The sequence below is a fragment of the Lucilia sericata genome, unplaced genomic scaffold (genome assembly GCF_015586225.1).
Source record: "Lucilia sericata isolate MDLA Ls3-8-SP2 unplaced genomic scaffold, ASM1558622v1 Contig001260F_arrow, whole genome shotgun sequence".
NCBI classification, from domain to species: Eukaryota; Metazoa; Arthropoda; class Insecta; order Diptera; family Calliphoridae; genus Lucilia; species Lucilia sericata.
In genome coordinates, this window is record NW_023995213.1 from 67,332 (window position 1) to 89,763 (window position 22,432).

Here is a 22,432-nt window from a genome sequence, read left to right on the forward strand (position 1 = left end):
CTTTCATATGCAAATTCAACCCTATACCACACATTGGGTCCAGTAACGGTCATTTTACCGGTCATTTGACTGTCATTGTTGATGGAATCATCCATTAAATTTTTTTTCGACAATTCTATAAAAAAAATGTTGCGTGTGTGTTAGTAAAATCATTTTGTATGTGTTAGATTCGGTCATTCATTTCTTATAGGGATGTTAAGTATACCGTGGCATTAACCCTATTTCAAATACTTAAGGTGAAAGTACACAACACGCGTTGTACGCGGCAGCGCGTTATAGGCTTCTGTCAAAAAAAGTTGAAATAGTGTATTTTCATTTAACAAGTTACACACTGTAGTTTGTAACGCGTCTGCCGCGAAAAGTTCAGCAACTTTCAACTTTTGACGCGTCGGCAGCTGATCAGGGTTGTATTTTATTTTGTGTAGAATAAGAATAAACTAAAATGAAATAAATTTCACCAACAATGAATGAAAAATATTAAAAAATAAACAAATTCTTAAAATGTTGATTTTTAAAACAGTAATACACCCAATTTACATGATGATTTTTTTCATGTTTGCCCAGACGTCTGTTTTCATGTTTGTCGATGATTGGTGGTGAGCGGGGTAGAGAAGAATGGGGGGTAAGAAAACAAACATGATTTGGGATTTTCATGATTGTTTTTGACATTCCTCTTTAAACTCATTCGTACTGTTGATATTATGCTCATGTAAAAAAATAATTATGTCTTTTTTTTACATGAAAACATTAAAATTTGCATTAAAAAAATACTATAGCGTGTTATTAAATTTTTTTAAATCAAATTAAATGGTTTTTATGTTAAAAATTTAATTTTGTTTTTATTACGAATAAGTAATTAAAAAGGATTATACAATTAAACATCAAAAAAAGACATGCATAGTTGCATGTAAAAAATCACCGTATAAATGTTCATGATTTTTTGGAAGATTCTCAAAAGAGAATTGGAAAAAACAGACGTCTGAAAAGTCTTCATGTAAATTGCGCCATAGTCTTAAAAAACATTAAAAGAAAGATCAAAATTACGCGTTGTGTGTAACTTGCAGCTTGTAAAGCGCGAAAAGTTTGAAAAGCGTAAAACGCGTTGCCGCCTCAACGCGTGTTGTGTACTTCCACTTTTATGTTGGTTCTATTAGACCCTTGTGGCTTATCAAGCAACAATGTATTTTGGTGCCAGGATGTCGACACTGCCGACGCTTCCAACAAATATTGTTTGACACTGTAACAGCGAATGCGGTAGCATATGCGAGTAGTTGCAAAAAAGAGTAGTAGTAAAATATGGTATTAAAAGAATATGTTAGAGTATGTTCAGTGTGTGCATGGGAAATAAAAAAACTAATGGTTTTATTTAAAATATAAGTGCCGGTCAGAGATACAAGCCGATGCGAAATGATCGGCGGCAGCGGCGCAACCATTTTGGGTCGGCGGCGGCGGCTTATTACAGAAAATATCGGCGGCAGCTAAATTGTCGGCTCAATTTAACTTTTTCTTTAGAAATTGACCTTATAAGGTTTATTATATTGAAAAATCTTTGTATAATAGTCTGTTACATAGAAACCTGTCTCTATATAAGTTTTTTTTCTGCAGAAAATGGACATTTATAGTAGTTTTCACTATTTTAATATTAACACAATATTGTGTGGCAACTCTTTTCAATTTGCCATAAGAATTTAAAATAGTGGCAACTCCGTTCAATTTGGTGAAATTATGTTCTGAAATATTACCGGCGGTCAGCCGCCGCCGATTTGAGCCGTCTCGGCTTGTATCTCTGGTGCCGGTCCACACAGGCAAACTTTAGTTGATAAATCCACAACATTCATAGTTTTGACATATACCAAATATTTGACTATATTGCCTAAAAAAAGAACTATAATTTGTATAAATGATTATATATTTACTTTTTTTAAATCATTTATTTGCTTTCCCTTTTTTACTAATGAATTAACTCTTTCATTCGTCTGCCTTTGTACTGAAATAACCGTTTATAATTTCATATATCCTACTAAAATATACAACTCTGTATGCGTTTTTTTGTTTTTGTTTGCAGAAGAATTTTTTTGTCGTCTGCAAAAGAATCCAAATGACAGCTGCAAAGCTGTAAAAGAGACAAAAAATAACTTCTGTCTGTATTTTTATGTAAAAATAAAAGGAAAAAAATATAATTTGTCATAGAAAATGTAAGTAAAGTTATTTATAATGAAAAGAAATAAACAAAGAAAAAGTCAGTTAAACTATTTCCTCAAAACAAAGCTTTTAAATTTGTTGTGCAATAAGCAAAATTATCAAGTTTTCTTTTTTGTTTCATTTCATTCTCTTCCTACTTCTAAACGGGAAAAATTTCATATTTTATTTTTTGGCAACGAACACTTTCTTATGGTATTTTCGGCTCCTAATTGGGGATGCATTGAAAACATTTCCACTTTGTGTATGCGTATTTTGAAAATATAACAAAATAGAAAGAAAGAAATAAATAGAACTCAATACAAAAACGACAAAATACGTTTTAGTTCAATAACCAAAGAAGAATTTCTTAATTGAATAAAAGTTACTAAACGAAGCAAAAAGCATAAGAGCTAATAGAAAATGGTTACTCCGCAATCGCCCACCCGCATGTTTAATGGTCTGGATGAAGATATTTACAATGAAGCCAAATTCGCCCATGAAATAAATGACAAAATGCGTGTTCCCAAGCGTATTAAGGCTACGGGTGAATTCTCCGACGAAGACCTTTTGTTGTCCAATCAAAATGGCATGATTAACTCCTGGAATTATCACGATAAAATTGATATGAATGTACCAGATCGCATAGTGGTTTTGGGCCATAATCAACATCTCGAAACACGTTCGGCTCCGCGTGAAATACAATTGGAAAATTCCATTTTACCCAAAAATCCTTCGGGTTTCGTAAGAGTACAGACACCTCCACGTACTATAACTCTGAATGATCATCACTTTCCCTCGGCCTCCGAAGAGAGTTCACCGAATAAATTGCAGAATGGCGATGATCTGGACGATGATGATTTCGATGATGACGACGTTGAACGTCCACCTCCATACGTGAGGGCAAATGGCATTTCAAATGCTGTGGTGGGCTTTCATACGAATGATGCTAATTCAGTAGAATCCGATTCACAGGTAAGTTAAGAAACTTAGTTTAGTTTAATTCCTAATGATTATCGTTAAAGAAATGCATGTGCTATACAATTCCACTTGACGAAATTTTGTTAAATTGATAACAAATAATTCTTTTAACTAATTTTAGGTGTTAGAAACAATAGTTATTTTTGTTTTGTTTATTAGATAAGAAAATTGATTTGTTAAACTAAATTCTTTTACCATCCCCTATACAATTTCTTGTGCTTGACCCACATTATTGTTTTTCTTTTCATTTATTTTGTAATTTGTAAAGTCATTAGGTGTAGTTTATTATATTATCAGATTGAATATATTATATTATGAAGCAATTAATACAAGTATAGATAGACCTTTAGTTATAGAGTCTTACTTTAGTAGAAATTACTTCTTGGTGCCTTTTTAGGTTTCAGTAAGTTGACTAGACAGTCTTGTCTTCTCTTTTAGAGAACACACCAGGTACATGCGATAATTATTTTGGATCAATTCCAGATCGCTGAAAAAGGCGACCAATTGTCTAATATGTTGCACTTTCTTTATGTCCCAGAGAGTTCGAGAGCTGTTGTAATTGTTCCACTGTTGAGGAAAGTTCAACTTGCTATTGATACATTAGACTATGAGTTGAATGAGTTATTTTGCAAATCACTCCAACTCACATTACATAAAATTCCATTTCAATTGCTTTTTTTTATATGGAAATAAGCCGCTCGAAGTATGTAGATTTAAAAATAAACACTTGTTCACATGTTTTATACAACTCATTATGGGTAAACAAACTTTGTCTTTAATAAATTAACTCAATTTTAATCTGTTTTTTCACAATGAAACAATTGTGGTTTTACAGATAAGAAGCTCTTAGTCATGTTATTAATGATTTTAAGATTTTTTTTTGCAAATTAATCTTATAAATCGAATGTTTCTCAAGGCATTATTGATTATTTAAAAAGCATGGAGTAAAACGAATAAAGAAGATAAAGCCAAGAAAGATCTACAGAAGTAAAATAATATCTCATTTATCCTGAAAGATAGCCTGATTACTTATAAATGCATTTTTTAGTAACCCACGACAGTTTACGCCATTAAGGAATTGGTGGCATTTATGTTTAAAAGAAAACTCTTTCCAATCGCTGCGATTTAGGTGCTAATAGGTTAGGTTTAAACAGGTCCAAAGTTCATCCCTCTGTAAAAGTATCTGTAAGAAAAAGAAAAGTAGAGATAGTGGAAAGAGAGGTTAAAGTAGGTTGATCCTACAGTTTGGTTTTGATACGTTTCCAGGGCTGGGCGTTCCCACTTGAGAAATTACAGATTATTTAATTATTACTCTAGACTTGGAGCAAACACCTCTAATGGGATTTCCAACTAGGGACGATTGGACATTATGAAACTGTTCAATATTAGAATGTGTTGAGTGCCGCAGCACTGCAATGTGAAATTGTAGATAACCTAGCTTGATTAGGTTTGAAACTTGACATATATTATAGGAATTGAAGAGTAAAATCAAACATCTGTCACTATTATAGGTTGAATTTGGATAAAATCCCTGACATCATCTACCAGTCCTGGAATAGCAGAATGAATTGCAAAATATCAAAGGTCTTATAGCCAACACTTGTTGTGAAGTCTACCAAGATACTTATAGGACTGGATAAGCATAGTCTTAGGATTCTGACAGGAATCTTAACAGTGCATTGTTAAAGATAGAGCCTTTGTAAGTAAGTGAGACAGTACCGGACTACTGCAGGATATATACCGGACTACTGCAGGATATGCGAAGCTGTAGAGAAACTACTAACAATTAAGCCACTGTCCTAGAATACAGAATCTCAGGTTAAAATGACTGGGAAATAGGTTCCATGACAAACTGGGGAAAATTGCGGGATTTAGCACTCACAGTCTACTAGGTTTTATCCGGGGAATTAGTCATTTCTTCGCCTGGGTTTTATAGCAACACGCAGATTCTCTCACAATTCTTTCTAAGGGAATCAATTTGGTTAAAATTTCCAGGATGAAATCTCTCTTCACACTCTACGAAAGGAATTACAATGAACCTTTTGGTCTCCGGGTGGTGCACAACCCTTCTAAACCTAAACGTTACGTTCTATTTTATCTATTGCTTCATATGTTAACTAGTCTATAGATTTGTCTACTGATTACTTAATGGACTAGTCTTTTGACTAGTCAAGTTTATTGACTAGTGTATTGTCTAGCCGATGGACTGGTCTACTAGCTATTTCTATAAAATAGTCTATTGTCTAGTATCAAGAACCGATCTATAGACTAATCTATGAAATCATTTATTGACTAGGTCTAGTGTTATATATCTTCTATAGTCTAGGAATTAGACAATGAACTAGTACATCGTCTAATCTGATTAATTCATATATTCACTGGTCTAGTTTATTGTCTAGTCAGGTTTATGGACTAGTGTATTGTCTAATCTAGTCAATGGACTGAACTACTATTTTACGCACTAGTCCTTGGACATCAATAGCCTATGAACTATTCTACTGTCTATTGTTTATTATATTGATTAGTCTATGGACTAGTCTGTGAATTAGTTAATCGACTAATGACTCTACAATAGAATGGACTATTGACTATAGTATTGGTTATTGTATTGATTAGTCTAGGGAATAGGCTGTGAACTAGTCCATCGACTAGTCTTTGAACTAGTCTGTGCCATGGACTAAACACAAACTAGCAAAAGTTAAAAATACAAAAAAGTATTAAATAAATATGTTGTGGGTTTACTGATTGGTACAAAAAGTATGAGAGATTTTTATTTATGTAGAGAAAGTCTATAGAAACAGGTAGTAGTGGTAGAAATGTATTTTATATTAAAATAACTAGGCAACCAATCTTTTTATTTGTGTACTATACTTTTGCTTTTTTGTAAATTTTATTTTTATAAATATTTCAAATTTATTTTGATAATTTGCCAACTAAAAAGAAAAATTTAGTATTTGTCTTTCAAAATACGCATATACATATATTTATATAACTATTACATCCTTATATTTATCTATGCAAAATAAGCATCTATATTAAAAAGAGCAGTATAAGAAATGGTGCTCAGAAATTTTGAGGTATACTGTACTTGTTATTCCGCAAAATTTTCATTTCCATAAACTCTTATACAAAATTTGCTTTAATTTAATTCTTTATTATTTTCTTTTACAGTTGACAACAGGTGGTGCCAGCAAACGTTCGCAAACCTTGATCTACAATCCAAATGATACTTCCATGATAAGTCATCGTGAGGGTACACCAATGGGAGATTTAACACCACATGAGGAAATCTTATATTTAAGACGTCAGTTGGCCAAATTAAATCGCCGAGTATTGAATATAGAAATTGGCAATGAACAGCGTTTACAACGTGAGAAAATAGTCTACTGTTTAGGTTTGGCATATTTTGTTTTAAAAGCAATTGTCTGGCTAAATCGTAATTAAAGCGCAACGATATAAAAACAACAAGAAGAATGAATACCTAGTAATAGATTGAAGCGAGTTGAAATGATTACAAATAGTAGAGGAGTATACATGTACTGCAGTTAATAAATCGGATAATATGTATAAAGAAAAAGGTGCTAGTTATGACAGAAAGCTAATTAAATAAGAAGCATTTTTTTTACCAATGGTCAGTTTTTTAGAAGGTGCCTGGTCTACTATAGAAAAGATTATACATAGATACGAATACTACACATTATACTCAAAACCAAATAACAGCAAGTTAAGGGGGATAATATGCTCGCAGGAAAACATCTTTATAATAATGCCCAACCTAATATAGTTTTCTATTTTTTGCATTTTTTTCTCTTTAGTTTTGTTTAACATATTTCTTAAGTTAAATTATATTGATTAACAATTTTATAAACGCTATTTAAAAGCAAACCTTGAAGGGTAGACAACATAGAGAACAGTGTTGCTGATCTTTTAAGATTGTTTCTTGTAATGTTTTTTCTAGTTAGTTTTGCATGTATCTCATTGAAAACGCAAGTTTTCCTTTAACCTTGTTTTCCCTTAAGCGAATTTGAACTAAAATGTAGTATATTCAAGCTAATAAATTATATTTTCTATGATTTATAAATATTTACAATTAAAGAGCTCTATATAAAAATACGAAAACCACTTATACACCACCCTAATATTACTCTTTACCTAAATAAAACAAACAAAAGAAAACAAAACTCCTTTAATTTTACATATAAAATACAATGAAGTTTATTATATTTAAAAACAAAATAAAAATTTGTAAATTACTTTAAATTAATTTTATGTTTAAATATTATTATAACAAAAAATAGAACAAAGATTACTTAAAACTTATTCATATAATGTGTTTTTTTTACATAAAATAATTTTTTTTTCTTTTTTCCAAAAAAAAAGCACAATACTACAAATAATTTCGTTAAAAATTTTTTTAATTAAAACAATTGTTAAAACCACTCAGTGTGTTTGTTTTAGTTTATAAGCTTTTATGACTATGTACTATGTAATTGTGTGACATTGTTTTGTGAATATTTTCCAATGAATCCGAGTCTCTAATAAAAAAAATACACTAATTATAATAATTATAAACAAATACAAAACACGTTTTCAGTATAACTCACCAATAATAAGATAAAGTTAGAAATCTGAATAAAAAAACATTTAAAACAATGACAAACAAAGTATGTTTTAATTTAATGCAAGCTTAATTTCGAAATAGACCCAGTTTTGACTCCAATCAGAGTCAAGTTCCCTTTGAAATCACAGGGCTAACTTATATCTTAATGATAAGTTTGGATCGTTATTGGGACAAGATTTAGTTTAAGAAGATGCAACTCCACTCGGTGATTGAAAGGTTCCTTGTGATTCCCTTAGTAGAGTAAGAAGATCCCCAGATAGAGAATACTTTAGAAGAAAACAAAAATATCTTAAGTGGAGAGTAATGAAAACAGACCGATACCCAAGTGATTCCAACCTGGAAATTTTACTAAAGCACGAATTGTAAGAGACTCTGAGTCTCCCTATAAAACGCAGGCGAAGTAATGAAAAATTCCCCTGATAAAACCTAGTAGACTGCGAGGATTGAGTCTCGCGATTTTCCCTAAGTTTGTCATGGAACCTATTTCCCAATCATTACAACCTGAGCTTCTGTATTCTAGGACAGTGGTAAATTATATACTCAATCGTCTATAATTCCTCTGTATCTTCGAATATACTTCAATAGTCCGGTATATAACTGTCCCACTTACTGACAAAGGCCCTAATTGCGCTACACCGCTTTAAGATACCAGTAAGTATCTTGGTAGCCCTCACATCAAGTGTTGGCCATAAGATCCTTAATATTTTGCCATCTATTCTGCTATTCCAGGACTGCTTGATGATGTAACGGATTCTCTTGAAAATCAACCTATAATAGTGACATAATGAATAGTTTCACGCTTCTATCTCTATTATCTTTGTCAAGGTTCGAATCTAATCTAACTATGAAGTTCATTAGCAACTTCATTACCATATACCTTGCACTGCTCCGGTACCCAACACAGTCTAATAGTAAACAGCCTCATAATGTCACTAAGGGAATTTCTATGATCTACAAACAAGATGGTGCAATAAAGCACAAACACTTAAAATGGATTTTCGAGGCCGTTATTAGACCAATCATATTCTATAGAGTCACTGATTGGTGAAAAGCATTAGACAGGAACACAATTCTTATAACAAACTCCTTAAGAATGAAGCATATACATAAACTCGTTGCTGAACTGGACTTTAACTGCCAATAGGCGCATAGACACAAAACTTATTAACGCACGAACGTTAAAGAAGTGTCCCAGATTAAATATTATAGCACTCCGAAAACCTTACACTATAAAAACTTCGATTTTATTATACTCAAGATTGGAAAAAGCCTTTTTCAAAAAGGACTTCATAGGGAGAGCGAGTAGGAGCAGGAAATTGCACAACATAGAATAGAGATATCCAAAACTACCGACAGTTAAGCTGCAATCAAATCCCTAACAGATGTATAAACTATGTCAAGATTAGTCCAGAAATGCAAGGCATCCTTAAGCAGCTTCGTAAGGCATTCTCCAGTCATACTCGTGTCGGTACGGGGACATGAGCACTTAATTGACCATTGTATAGCTGATGAATTAGCGAAGACAGCAGCCTAATTATCCGATATGTACATTAACTACTGCAACGGAATTCAGGTTAAAATGCGCAAACAACATATAAATAAAATAAAATTTTCGATCAACTTTCTTAGGCAAGATTCATCTGCATCATAATAGCTCAGCAACATGATTGCTTGGCAGACACCCAAGAAGACTAGAAGAAAAAGGGTCTATAAACAAGCCAATAGTCCCTAGACTAGCTTATTGTCTAGTCTATAGACTAGCTTATTGACTAGTCAATAGACTAGCTTATTGACTAGTCTATAGACTAGCTTATTGACTAGCTTATTGACTAGTCTATAGACTAGCTTATTGTCTAGTCTATAGACTAGCTTATTTAGTCTATAGTCTAGCTTATTGTCTAGTCTATAGTCTAGCTTATTGTCTAGTCTATAGTTTAGCTTATTGTCTAGTCTATAGACTAGCTTATTGTCTAGTCTATAGACTAGCTTATTGTCTAGTCTATAGACTAGCTTATTGTCTAGTCTATAGACTAGCTTATTGTCTAGTCTATAGACTAGCTTATTGTCTAGTCTATAGACTAGCTTATTGTCTAGTCTATAGACTAGCTTATTGTCTAGTCTATAGACTAGCTTATTGTCTAGTCTATAGACTAGCTTATTGTCTAGTCTATAGACTAGCTTATTGTCTAGTCTATAGACTAGCTTATTGTCTAGTCTATAGACTAGCTTATTGTCTAGTCTATAGACTAGCTTATTGTCTAGTCTATAGACTAGCTTATTGTCTAGTCTATAGACTAGCTTATTGTCTAGTCTATAGACTAGCTTATTGTCTAGTCTATAGACTAGCTTATTGTCTAGTCTATAGACTAGCTTATTGTCTAGTCTATAGACTAGCTTATTGTCTAGTCTATAGACTAGCTTATTGTCTAGTCTATAGACTAGCTTATTGTCTAGTCTATAGACTAGCTTATTGTCTAGTCTATAGACTAGCTTATTGTCTAGTCTATAGACTAGCTTATTGTCTAGTCTATAGACTAGCTTATTGTCTAGTCTATAGACTAGCTTATTGTCTAGTCTATAGACTAGCATATTGTCTAGTCTATAGACTAGCCTATTGCCTAGTCTATAGACTTGCCTATTGCCTAGTCTGTAGACTAGCCTATTATCTAGTCCATAGACTAGCCTATTATCTAGTTCATACACTAGCCCATTGACTAGTCTATAGACTAGCCTAATGTGAAGTCCATAGACCAGCCTATTGTCTAATCCTTAGACTATACAACTAGTTTAATCACTGGTCAACTGACTACTGTAATGATGGGTTCAGTAGATTTGGATTAATATTCTAAAATATCTCATTCCTTTACCTTTTAAGATTCTCTCAAATAACAAAACCAATTTTATAGAATTATTTTTTTTTTATATTTTCTTATTTATTTTTATAAAGTTTTTATTTATCTCTTTCCTTCGTTTTTAATTAATTTGTTAATATTATATTAATACATTTATAATTTGTTTCTTTTTCAATGACTAAACGACTTTGTTTTTATGTATGTGTTTGCATGTGTATTAAATAATGTATAAAAAAAAACTTGGAAAAAAAAAAAAGATGAAAATCAAATAATGTATAAAAAAAAGGTGAAATATGAAGAACAAATTAAAGAAATTTATGAAAACAGATGTACTACACAACAAGACAAGAGTATCAAAAATTTGCAATGTGTGGATGAAAAATAAAACTTAAATTTTTGTAATAAATTCTTAAAATTCATTTAAAACATGAAAAAAATTTTTGTTAAGAGAAACTAAAAATTGTCAATTTGTTATGTTGTAAGAATTTGCAAATTAAACAAAACAGTTTAAGATTATTAGAAATATAACAATACTAGGTTTTGTTTGTTTGTTTTTCTTTTCTTTCTTTCGCTCTAAGGGTTTTCTGTTCAATCTTAAGAATTAGAAATGCAATATCGTTTTAACAAGACTTTTACACAACTTTTGTTTTGTTTTTTTCTTTTCTATACAAAAAAAGAATTATTAAATATACTAATATTTATATTTAAATTTATATATTTATAAAAAAAAACAAGCAGCTGCACATGTATGGATACTCATTCTTTAAGTTTTTGTGTTTGTTTTGGTAAAGAATAAAAATGTTTGTTTTAAGTGTTTTTAGGGGATTTTTTAATATATTTTTTTAGTTTTTTTAATTAAAATTAAATTAATTTTTTTTTATGATTTGTACAAAAAATGTTTGAAAAAGAAAAAAAACTTTATTTTTTTGTTTGTTTGTTTAAATTATATATAAGAGGCTTGTGGGTTACACAGTTTTACAATTTTTGTTTGTTTGTTTTTTTTTGTTCAAATGACCAATATATTAAGTTTAACAATGTTTTAAAAGATAAATTAATAATTAAAGATTGGCATAAGATTAGAAATTAATATTATTATATAATTCAAAAACCTCTTATTTTTAATACTAAACTTGCAAATATAATAAAAGAATATGTTGCTTTTGTTTTTGGGGGGCGTTTGTTTTTGTTTTTTTTTAAGAATATCTTAAAATTAATTAATTATGTATTAAGCTGCTGTTAAGTTGTTGTGGTGACAAATTTTTGGTGGGAATTTTGGCAGTTAATACTCAACATTTTCCTTAACTTAACAGCAACAAAACAAAAGTTACAAGTTGGAAAGTGTAAGTTTTTTCTAACAAATTTCTTGTTGTTGTTTTTCTTTTTTACAATTTGTTGTGTTGTGTTGGCTGCTGCGCAAGCTGCTTGTGAGAATTGTTTTTGTTTATTTTTTTTTGAGTGTGTGTGTGTTACTTATTTATATAATTTAATCGCTCTCATCATCTTCCTCTTCTTCAGAATCGGCTTTCTTGCTCTTTTTCGCTACCTTTTTGACAGCCTTACCACGTTTCTTGGCAGCACCACCACCATTCGCTGTACTGCCACCATTGGCCTCGAATTCTTTAACAGCATCCTCATAATCTTCCTTGGCCTTGGCGGCTTTGGCTTCCCATTCCTAAAACAAAATATAAAATTGACCATAAGTAATCGTTTTAAAGAGAGAGAGAGAGAGAGAGTGGATAGGGGGAAGATTGATTGTTTGTTGTTATAACTTACCGATTTGTCCTTCATGCCACGCCAGATTTCACCGCCTTTTTTGGCGATTTCTGTTACCTTAATGCCGGGATGTTCACGTTTAATACCTTCGCGGGCAGAGTTAAGCCAGATCATGTAGGCGGAGAGAGGACGTTTTGGTTTGTCTGTCATTTTGTTTGTTTGTTTGGTTTTGTGTGAAGTTTTTATAAATTTGAAGCTAAAAAAGCTTTTTTTAGTTTAGGCTAGAATTAGAAAATGAAAATTTTATAAAAAATTAGTTTTTTTGTTTAAAAAAGAATTAATTAAATTTGTATTAGATTTGTTTATTATTGTTTAAATTTCAAACTTTAAGTGTTTTGTTAATAAAACACAAGATTTTCTTTGTAATAGACTAAAATGGCTTTTTAGTTCCAGCTTAGGAGAAGTACGTTTTTGTAAAGTTTTTAACTTGATGGCTTTGAAGTTTTAGAGTTTTACAGCTAAATAACTGTATTAATTATTGTAAAATTAAAAATATATTTAGATTTTTTAGTAAGAGTTTTAAAGCGCACTTTTTTTTTTAATTGTTTAACAAACTTTTTAATTAAATAGATAAATTTCAAAACTGAATAAAATTTCTTAATTTTTTTTTTTCTAAAATGGGAATTTTTCTTTAAATATTTATAAATTTCTTTTAATTTATTTCAAAATTAACAATTTTAAAGAAGAATTTTAAACGTAGCCTCTTTTTTCTTTAACAAATTGTATGATAAACCAGGTTTTTGAAATTTGGCGCTCTTTTTTTCTCAAACAAATTCTTTTTTAATTAATTTTTTAATAAATTATTAAGTTATTACAATAACTTTCAAAGTATTTTTAGTATTTAACTTAAATTTTTTAAAATTATTATTAAATTAATCTTTTTTTTCAAATTTGAAATTAATTTTTTTAAATTTTCTTTAAAGATTTTATATCAAATTGTTTAATTGATAATTTTCTTTTTTAACACTCACTTTTTATTAACTTTTTTTTGGAATATATTGTTGCAAAGAAGAAAAATTATAAAATTTTTCTTTTTTCAACAATTGATGTTTTAAATTTTGTTAAAATTTTTTAATTTTTGCTAAGCAATATTATTTTAATAGAACTGTTTCCTTGAGATCCTTAACTTCAACTGTACTGTAGAGTAAAATTTTCAACGTTTAGGTGTGAGACTTGTTAAGCAAAGTATTACAGTAGAAGTATATGGAAAATTGCCTGTATACACACACAAGAAACAGGCAGACCGACCAGGCAAAACACAGTCAGTATAAAGCAAATAATAAACATAAAAATGGTGGTAGTATAGAAAGAAGAACTCACAAACAACCAACGTTTGAACAACGCAGTGTAAATCCTCTTTTAAAGTATCAAACACATACAAAAGGCAAGCAAGACAAGGCAGCCAACAGTCAAAGTATAGGCAACTAAACTATGGTTTATTATGTGGATAAAGTATATGTACAATATACCCCAGCTAAAGTACACGCAAACTACTATACTATAGACACAAAATTTTGTATGAAAAAGAACCCTTGTTGTTTGTAGTTTGTAGCAGTAAAGTATTCAATATTAAAACAGCAGATGCTGCTAGCTTCGTTGCTTGAAATTTTGTTCCCATTAAAATATTTCTTCGTTCTACCTCTAATTCACTACTTGTTATAAGGCAAATGTTCGTTGTTCTGTTCTCTATATAGAGTCTAGAGTTAAATTGTCTTTTTTTCCACAGAGTTAGGTAGTAAAATTATAAATTAAAGCAAAAAAAACCAACGAATGAAACTCATAATAATATACAGAGTATTGTATGAAAAAGTATACAATAAAACCATTAGTATACATTTCGTTCATTTTCGTATGTTTTGTATGAAGAGGTTGTGCTGTACAAGAAGAGAAAAATTTAAAAAACGACTTGTTTATGCATCATGCATTTCTTTTTCATTTTATATACAAATTTTAACAAAAATTATTTTGAAATTTTCATCAAAAAGAGAAAAAATAAAGAGTATTTGTAGAAAAAAGTAACGATTTTTTTTTCTTAAATTATTCGTTATTTCCAAATAACTGCTGCCAAAATGTTGAAATTGTTTACAAAATGTATAAACAATGTAATATTTTATCTCTGAGCAATGGCGTTTTTTTTATATAAAACAAAATTGTGGGAAAAGTTGTTTTTAAGATTGCGCTTTGAAAATTTGGCGCCAAATTTTGTTTTTGTTATTATTATGTTCAATAACAGTTTGGTTTTGTTTTTTTTTTTTTAAAGAATTTAACGATCAAAACAAAATGGATAAATTGTTAAACACAAATAAAACTAGTATAAAATATAAATGAATAGTTTTTTTGTTAGTTTTAGATAAGGAATATTACTTACAAAATGTGTTATTGAAAAACTATAAAAAGAAGAGGATATTAAGAAAATCTGTGACGTTTTCCTAGTTTAGATAAGCATTTTCATGAGGTTTAAGAAAATCATGATTAAACAAAAATTTTGTTTAGGAACTTAGAAATATATTGATTTTCTATTTAAACACTTTAAAATCAAACTAATTAATACATACTAATGAATAGATTTATCAGGATCTAACTCGAGAGAAAAAGCCTAAATTGAGTTAAGAAAAGTTCTTTAAATTGAAAATGTTTTACAAACTTGAAGATCACTTATAGAAAGCATAAAGTTTAAGAAAAATTATGTACATCAATACAGAGTAATAACCCAGGAAAAACACTATTACATTCAAAACAAGAGCTATAACTCATGATTATGGCCTCATACCATAACTTTGGAGTTAAAACCAATGGTTTTTGTTGGAAATTGTCCTCTTCGGAATTAGTTTCATGGATGAAAAATGGAATCGACACATGTTCTTTAAACAATGACGTTTATTCTAATATTTCATCGTCGGAACTAGCTCTAGTGAAACTTTAGAGAGTGAATATAAAACTTTTTTATAAAAATTCCGAAACTAGAACTGATCTCAGTGATTTTTGTTGGAATTTTGAAATCATTAAACCGCCATTATTTTCTTTTAAAAGAAGTTCTTTTGGAACTAGTATAGGTTCCTATATGTATTTCTTAAACTCCTTAGAAGTGGACTTTAGAATTAGATATATTCCATAGAATGAGTTTTAGAAGTATTAGCGAGATTTCTAGTTCCATAGATGCTATTCAAGAATCTAAAATGTAAAAAAATGGGTGTTTTCATTTTGAGGTCTGATTTGAGTTCAGAACAGCTCAAATATTTAGAAAGAGTTAGTGTGTGTTGGTTAGTTTTTACATCGATTGAGCTCATCTTGGTTCTATGAGGTCCCTTTGTAAGTCTGTTAGAAATACAAGAGTGATGGGAGATAGATATAGCGAAAAGAAGCGTGTATTATGAAGTACTACTTCCCCGAATAGTTAGTTATACAATCAAATACAATTCGACAAACCCATGAAAGTGTTTTATCCTACTAACCGAACATTGAGTAGATTAGACCGATCATATAAATAGGCTGTTTATCAGTATCTGAAAACGTAGTTTATCCACTGAAAATGAGCTAACGTCTCCTCATCTTCATAGTTGAAACTTTTACAAACATCATCTATAGAATACCAAAGCATCTTGAATGTTTTTCAAATCTGCACTGAACATTAATAACTGCTATTACATAACTTAACAGAGATCTGTGAAGATCTAAAGGAATATTAACTACACGGGATTAAAACCATTCCGATAAGATTGGGAGCAAAAAGGATCGATAATTCTTGTCATTTATCTGGTACTGACATACGATATTGAACAAACAATTTAGTAAATTTTAACTTCATTTCGTTATTGAAATGTGATTTCATTGCGAAAACTTATTCGATCACTTACAAAGTAATTTATCCCCAGACCATTTTTTAGACAAATTTACTTTATTTATTAACTAAACCATTAATCGAAATTTTAAGTTATGAGAACCTCTTGATTCAGTAGACATTTTGAAATAATGTTAGAAAAGTTTCAATCTAATTAGAATCTTTTGTATAATACAATAATTATCCAAAATAATAAGTTGCGTTCCCACGACAATTGGATCTTCGTTCCTGAACAACCCGAGTCATACTCGGCGGCCAAAGATTGTCAAACCCAGCGATAGCTGTATCAACCGAAAGTTTTTTTTCCCAGGAAAGAACTATCGGCCACAGTCGAACTGTTACAACAACAAAAATAATAAGAAGGATTAGGCAACAACAGATAAACTAAAGAACAAATTATGGCAAAACGATTTTAAATTAAAAATTTATTTCAAAATCATGATAAACTGTGTCTTGCCTTGGACCTAACATTGTGGAAGTTTGTGCAAGTCCCCAAAATTTAATTTTTGTGCATAATGTTTACGAATGAAAATGAACTTAAAATTTTATATAAAGTTTATATTTGGGAATATTAGGTAAAACTCAAGAATCCAAATACATACCTAGCTATTAACGTAAGGAAACTGTGATAATAATAGATCATATATTTGCTCGTTAAAAAAATATTTAGAATCTGGGAACTATAATCCACATTTCAATTCGAAGACTAAATTTATTGAATTTGTTATTATATATCACGCTACGAAAGTTTATTCTTTCAAATCAATAAGGGAAAATTCCTAATGAAACGATTTTTTCAGTTACTTTTAAAAATAAATGTACATGGCCCTAATGTTTCCTCAAAAATATCTAATAAATTGCTTCGTGTATCCCTCCTTACGAAGGTAGAACTTTAAAACGCATGTTATTTGTCATATATTGTACATTTTCGCAATTAAGCAGAAATATTATAATGTTTTAAATAAATACAAATTAATAAAACGATTAAAATAACTAAAAATGCAAACAAAATCTTAATTTTCTTAAAACTATAAAAAAAATTAAAATGCCAAGTACATCACACTTTGCAGCCAGTAAAAAAAAAAACGTTTTCCAACACTAAATTCTGTTTGCACAACATTTGCTCTCTTCTCAACACTATTATCTCTCTCACTTTTGGCTATTTTCTGCACACTCGTTTCTTTTCATAAAAAAAAAAACACCAACAATTTGAAAAATGGCGCCAAAACAAAAACAAAGAAAATGCATAAAAAGGCGAAAAACAAAAATGTAACTAAACCAAGCTTTTTCAAACTTAAAAACATAAATGAAATAAATTAAAACAAAGCCGGCTTTGTTTTAATTATAGAAGAAAATAAAAATTCGCAAAAAAGCAACAAAAATTATGAATAAAACGTTTGCAAAACAAAAGCAACTTTACATACAGTAAACCGGTTAAAAATCAATATGGCTGGCTGCAAAAATTGATGTAAATGACCCAAACACATTTCTTAATTTGCAATTTGAAACAAATGCCATAAATAACCAAATTTACTCAATTAAAAGAAATAAAATTTAAAGCAAAATCTTTTACAGCAATTGCAACATTAAACCCTATTACAAAAAGCATTAGAACATTTTAAAATTTACCCCTAAAAAAGAAGTATGTAACTAGGCGACAGGCACACATCGTTTGTGTCGTCTAGTTCTTACACGCAGCTTGCACATCAATCGATGTTTGGGATGGATGATTAGGCTGTTTGATTTTTCATTTTGTTTTCTGTGTTCTTACAATTTTCTTACCTAGAATGTCACTGGGTTTTGTGTATTTAAACAATGTTTAAAAGGTTTTCTTTATAATTGCTTATTTGTTTTTTTAGATAAAAACTAAATTATCTTGTGAAAAACTTTAAAAATAACACCAACAAATCAATTCACTTTGAAAGTATTCTACTGACTGTACTTGCATAGAAAATTTGTACCCGCTTGGTTGTGGAGTAGCATTTAATATTTGGTTATTCAGTATTTGGTTACGGCTTTTTTAGTTTGCCGGTATTTAGTACTAAAAGTAAATAAACAAATACTCATTACTTTTAGAGTTGTATTTCAGTTTTATTAGAACATTAAAGGAACTAGTGTTGGGTTTTGGGGAGTTTTATTATTTGGTGCGAAAGGGATAGCATTTTTTAAAATATAAAAATCGAATTAATATTATTAACTTTTAGTAAATAAACAATAATTTGTTTTCTACACATAAATGTATAACATCCCAGGAAAACTTGGCAATAACTTGTATCACGTCAAGAACTTACTTTCAATGACAACTTTATACCTCTAGTATTACTTACCTAAATTAAATGTTTATTAATGGACTTATAGTCTAGTCTATAGTCTAGTCTATTGGCTAGTCTATAGTCTAGTCTATAGTCGAAGTCTATAGTCTAGTCTAGTCCATAGGTCTAGTCTAAAGTATATCTATAGTCCGAGTCTATAGTCTAGTCTATAGTCTAGTCTATAGTCTAGTCTATAGTCTAGTCCTATAGTCAGAGTCTATAGTATAGTCTTAGTCAGTCTAGATCTATCTAAGTCTAGTCTATAGTCTAGTCTAGTCTAGTCTATAGTCTAGTCTATAGTCTAGTCTATAGTCTAGTCTATAGTCTAGTCTATAGTCTAGTCTATAGTCTAGTCTATAGTCTAGTCTATAGTCTAGTCTATAGTTTAGTCTATAGTCTAGTCTATAGTCTAGTCTATAGTCTAGTCTATAGTCTAGTCTATAGTCTAGTCTATAGTCTAGTCTACAGTCTAGTCTAGTCTAGTCTAGTCTATAGTCTAGTCTATAGTCTAGTCTATAGTCTAGTCTATAGTCTAGTCTATAGTCTAGTCTATAGTCTAGTCTATAGTCTAGTCTATAGTCTAGTCTATAGTCTAGTCTATAGTCTAGTCTATAGTCTAGTCTATAGTCTAGTCTATAGTCTAGTCTATAGTCTAGTCTATAGTCCAGTCTATAGTCTAGTCTATAGTCTAGTCTATAGTCTAGTCTATAGTCTAGTCTATAGTCTAGTCTAGTCTAGTCTATAGTCTAGTCTATAGTCTAGTCTATAGTCTAGTCTATAGTCTAGTCTATAGTCTAGTCTATAGTCTAGTCTATAGTCTAGTCTATAGTCTAGTCTATAGTCTAGTCTATAGTCTAGTCTATAGTCTAGTCTATAGTCTAGTCTATAGTCTAGTCTATAGTCTAGTCTATAGTCTAGTCTATAGTCTAGTCTATAGTCTAGTCTATAGTCTAGTCTACAGTCTAGTCTATAGTCTAGTCTACAGTCTAGTCTACAGTCTAGTCTATAGTCTAGTCTATAGTCTAGTCTATAGTCTAGTCTATAGTCTAGTCTATAGTCTGGTCTATAGTCTAGTCTATAGTCTAGTCTATAGTCTAGTCTATAGTCTAGTCTATAGTCTAGTCTATAGTCTAGTCTATAGTCTAGTCTACAGTCTAGTCTATAGTCTAGTCTATAGTCTAGTCTATAGTCTAGTCTATAGTCTAGTCTATAGTCTAGTCTATAGTCTAGTCTATAGTCTAGTTTATAGTCTAGTCTATAGTCTAGTCTATAGTCTAGTCTATAGTCTAGTCTATAGTCTAGTCTATAGTCTAGTCTATAGTCTAGTCTATAGTCTAGTCTATAGTCTAGTCTATAGTCTAGTCATAGTCTAGTCTATAGTCTAGTCTATAGTCTAGTCTATAGTCTAGTCTATAGTCTAGTCTATAGTCTAGTCTATAGTCTAGTCTATAGTCTAGTCTATAGTCTAGTCTATAGTCTAGTCTATAGTCTAGTCTATAGTCTAGTCTATAGTCTAGTCTATAGTCTAGTCTATAGTCTAGTCTATAGTCTAGTCTATAGTCTAGTCTATAGTCTAGTTTATAGTCTAGTCTATAGTCTAGTCTATAGTCTAGTCTATAGTCTAGTCTATAGTCTAGTCTATAGTCTAGTCTATAGTCTAGTCTATAGTCTAGTCTATAGTCTAGTCTATAGTCTAGTCTATAGTCTAGTCTATAGTCTAGTCTATAGTCTAGTCTATAGTCTAGTCTATAGTCTAGTCTATAGTCTAGTCTATAGTCTAGTCTATAGTCTAGTCTATTGTCTAGTCTATAGTCTAGTCTAGTCTAGTCTATAGTCTAGTCTATAGTCTAGTCTATAGTCTAGTCTATAGTCTAGTCTATAGTCAAGTCTATAGTCTAGTCTATAGTCTAGTCTATAGTCTAGTCTATTGTCTAGTCTATAGTCTAGTCTATAGTCTAGTATAGTCTAGTCTAGTCTAGTCTGTAGTCGAGTCTAGTCTATAGTCTAGTCTAGTCTATACTCTAGTCTATGGTCTAGTCTATAGTCTAGTCTATAGTCTAGTCTATAGTCTAGTCTATAGTCTAGTCTATAGTCTAGTCTATAGTCTAGTCTATAGTCTAGTCTATAGTCTAGTCTATAGTCTAGTCTATAGTCTAGTCTATAGTCTAGTCTATAGTCTAGTCTATAGTCTAGTATATAGTCTAGTCTATAGTCTAGTCTATAGTCTAGTCTATAGTCTAGTCTATAGTCTAGTCTATAGTCTAGTCTATAGTCTAGTCTATAGTCTAGTCTATAGTCTAGTCTATAGTCTAGTCTATAGTCTAGTCTATAGTCTAGTCTATAGTCTAGTCTATAGTCTAGTCTATAGTCTAGTCTATAGTCTAGTCTATAGTCTAGTCTATAGTCTAGTCTATAGTCTAGTCTATAGTCTAGTCTATAGTCTAGTCTATAGTCTAGTCTATAGTCTAGTCTATAGTCTAGTCTAGTCTAGTCTATAGTCTAGTCTATAGTCTAGTCTAGTCTATAGTCTAGTCTATAGTCTAGTCTATAGTCTAGTCTATAGTCTAGTCTATAGTCTAGTCTATAGTCTAGTCTATAGTCTATAGTCTAGTCTATAGTCTAGTCTATAGTCTATAGTCTAGTCTATAGTCTAGTCTAGTCTATAGTCTATAGTCTAGTCTATAGTCTAGTCTATAGTCTAGTCTATAGTCTAGTCTATAGTCTAGTCTATAGTCTAGTCTATAGTCTATAGTCTAGTCTATAGTCTAGTCTATAGTCTAGTCTATAGTCTAGTCTAAGTCTAGTCTAGTCTAGGTCTAGTCTAGTCTATAAGTCTAGTCTATAGTCTAGTCTATAGTCTAGTCTATAGTCTAGTCTATAGTCTAGCTCTATAGTCTAGTCTATAGTCTAGTCTATGGTCCTAGTCTATAGTCTAGTCTATAGTCTAGTCTATAGTCTAGTTATAGTAGTCTAGTCTAGTCTATAGTCTAGTCTATAGTCTAGTCTATAGTCTAGTCTATAGTCTAGTCTATAGTCTAGTCTATAGTCCTAGTCTATAGTCTAGTCTATAGTCTAGCTATAGTCTAGTCTATAGTCTAGTCTATGTCTAGTCTATAGTCTAGTCTATAGTCTAGTCTATAGTCTAGTCTATAGTCTAGTCTATAGTCTAGTCTATAGTCTAGTCTATAGTCTAGTCTATAGTCTAGTCTATAGTCTAGTCTATAGTCTAGTCTATAGTCTAGTTATAGTCTAGGCTATAGTCTAGTCTATAGTCTAGTCTATAGTCTAGTCTATAGTCTAGTCTATAGTCTAGTCTATAGTCTAGTCTATAGTCTAGTCTATAGTCTAGTCTATAGTCTAGTCTATAGTCTAGTCTATAGTCTAGTCTATAGTCTAGTCTATAGTCTAGTCTATAGTCTAGTCTATAGTCTAGTCTATAGTCTAGTCTATAGTCTAGTCTATAGTCTAGTCTATAGTCTAGTCTATAGTCTAGTCTATAGTCTAGTCTATAGTCTAGTCTATAGTCTAGTCTATAGTCTAGTCTATAGTCTAGTCTATAGTCTAGTCTATAGTCTAGTCTATAGTCTAGTCTATAGTCTAGTCTATAGTCTAGTCTATAGTCTAGTCTATAGTCTAGTATATAGTCTAGTCTATAGTCTAGTCTATAGTCTAGTCTATAGTCTAGTCTATAGTCTAGTCTATAGTCTAGTCTATAGTCTAGTCTATAGTCTAGTCTATAGTCTAGTCTATAGTCTAGTCTATAGTCTAGTCTATAGTCTAGTCTATAGTCTAGTCTATAGTCTAGTCTATAGTCTAGTCTATAGTCTAGTCTATAGTCTAGTCTATAGTCTAGTCTATAGTCTAGTCTATAGTCTAG

The 22,432-nt window shown here is 30.6% G+C and overlaps 2 protein-coding genes across 2 annotated transcripts; one reads left to right on the forward strand and one right to left on the reverse strand.

Moving 5' to 3' along the window:
* Window positions 1-2,056: 2,056 nt before the first annotated feature.
* On the forward strand, window positions 2,057-7,819 carry LOC119610664 (transport and Golgi organization protein 11). Its single transcript, XM_037965981.1, has 3 exons — window positions 2,057-2,195; window positions 2,475-3,153; window positions 6,331-7,819. Exons 2-3 carry the CDS (start codon window positions 2,602-2,604, stop codon window positions 6,601-6,603), a joined length of 825 nt encoding a protein of 274 aa, XP_037821909.1. The 5' UTR covers window positions 2,057-2,195; window positions 2,475-2,601; the 3' UTR covers window positions 6,604-7,819.
* A 3,495-nt stretch (window positions 7,820-11,314) lies between these two features.
* Window positions 11,315-18,236, reverse strand: LOC119610666 (high mobility group protein D). Its single transcript, XM_037965985.1, has 3 exons — window positions 18,026-18,236; window positions 12,406-12,626; window positions 11,315-12,304 (listed from the first exon to the last, which is right to left on the reverse strand). Exons 2-3 carry the CDS (start codon window positions 12,553-12,555, stop codon window positions 12,116-12,118), a joined length of 339 nt encoding a protein of 112 aa, XP_037821913.1. The 5' UTR covers window positions 12,556-12,626; window positions 18,026-18,236; the 3' UTR covers window positions 11,315-12,115.
* Between the last annotated feature and the right edge of the window lie 4,196 nt (window positions 18,237-22,432).

What these genes read in the sequence shown, in the direction of transcription:
- LOC119610664 (XM_037965981.1), top strand. Translation starts at nt 2,602, where the DNA reads ATGGTTACTCCGCAATCGCCCACCCGCATGTTTAATGGTCTGGATGAA. An exon ending in CAGTAGAATCCGATTCACAG is followed by an intron (nt 3,154 to 6,330) that starts GTAAGTTAAGAA and finishes TTTCTTTTACAG; the next exon opens with TTGACAACAGGTGGTGCCAG.
- LOC119610666 (XM_037965985.1), bottom strand. Translation starts at nt 12,555, where the DNA reads ATGACAGACAAACCAAAACGTCCTCTCTCCGCCTACATGATCTGGCTT. An exon ending in GTGGCATGAAGGACAAATCG is followed by an intron (nt 12,305 to 12,405) that starts GTAAGTTATAAC and finishes ATTTTGTTTTAG; the next exon opens with GAATGGGAAGCCAAAGCCGC.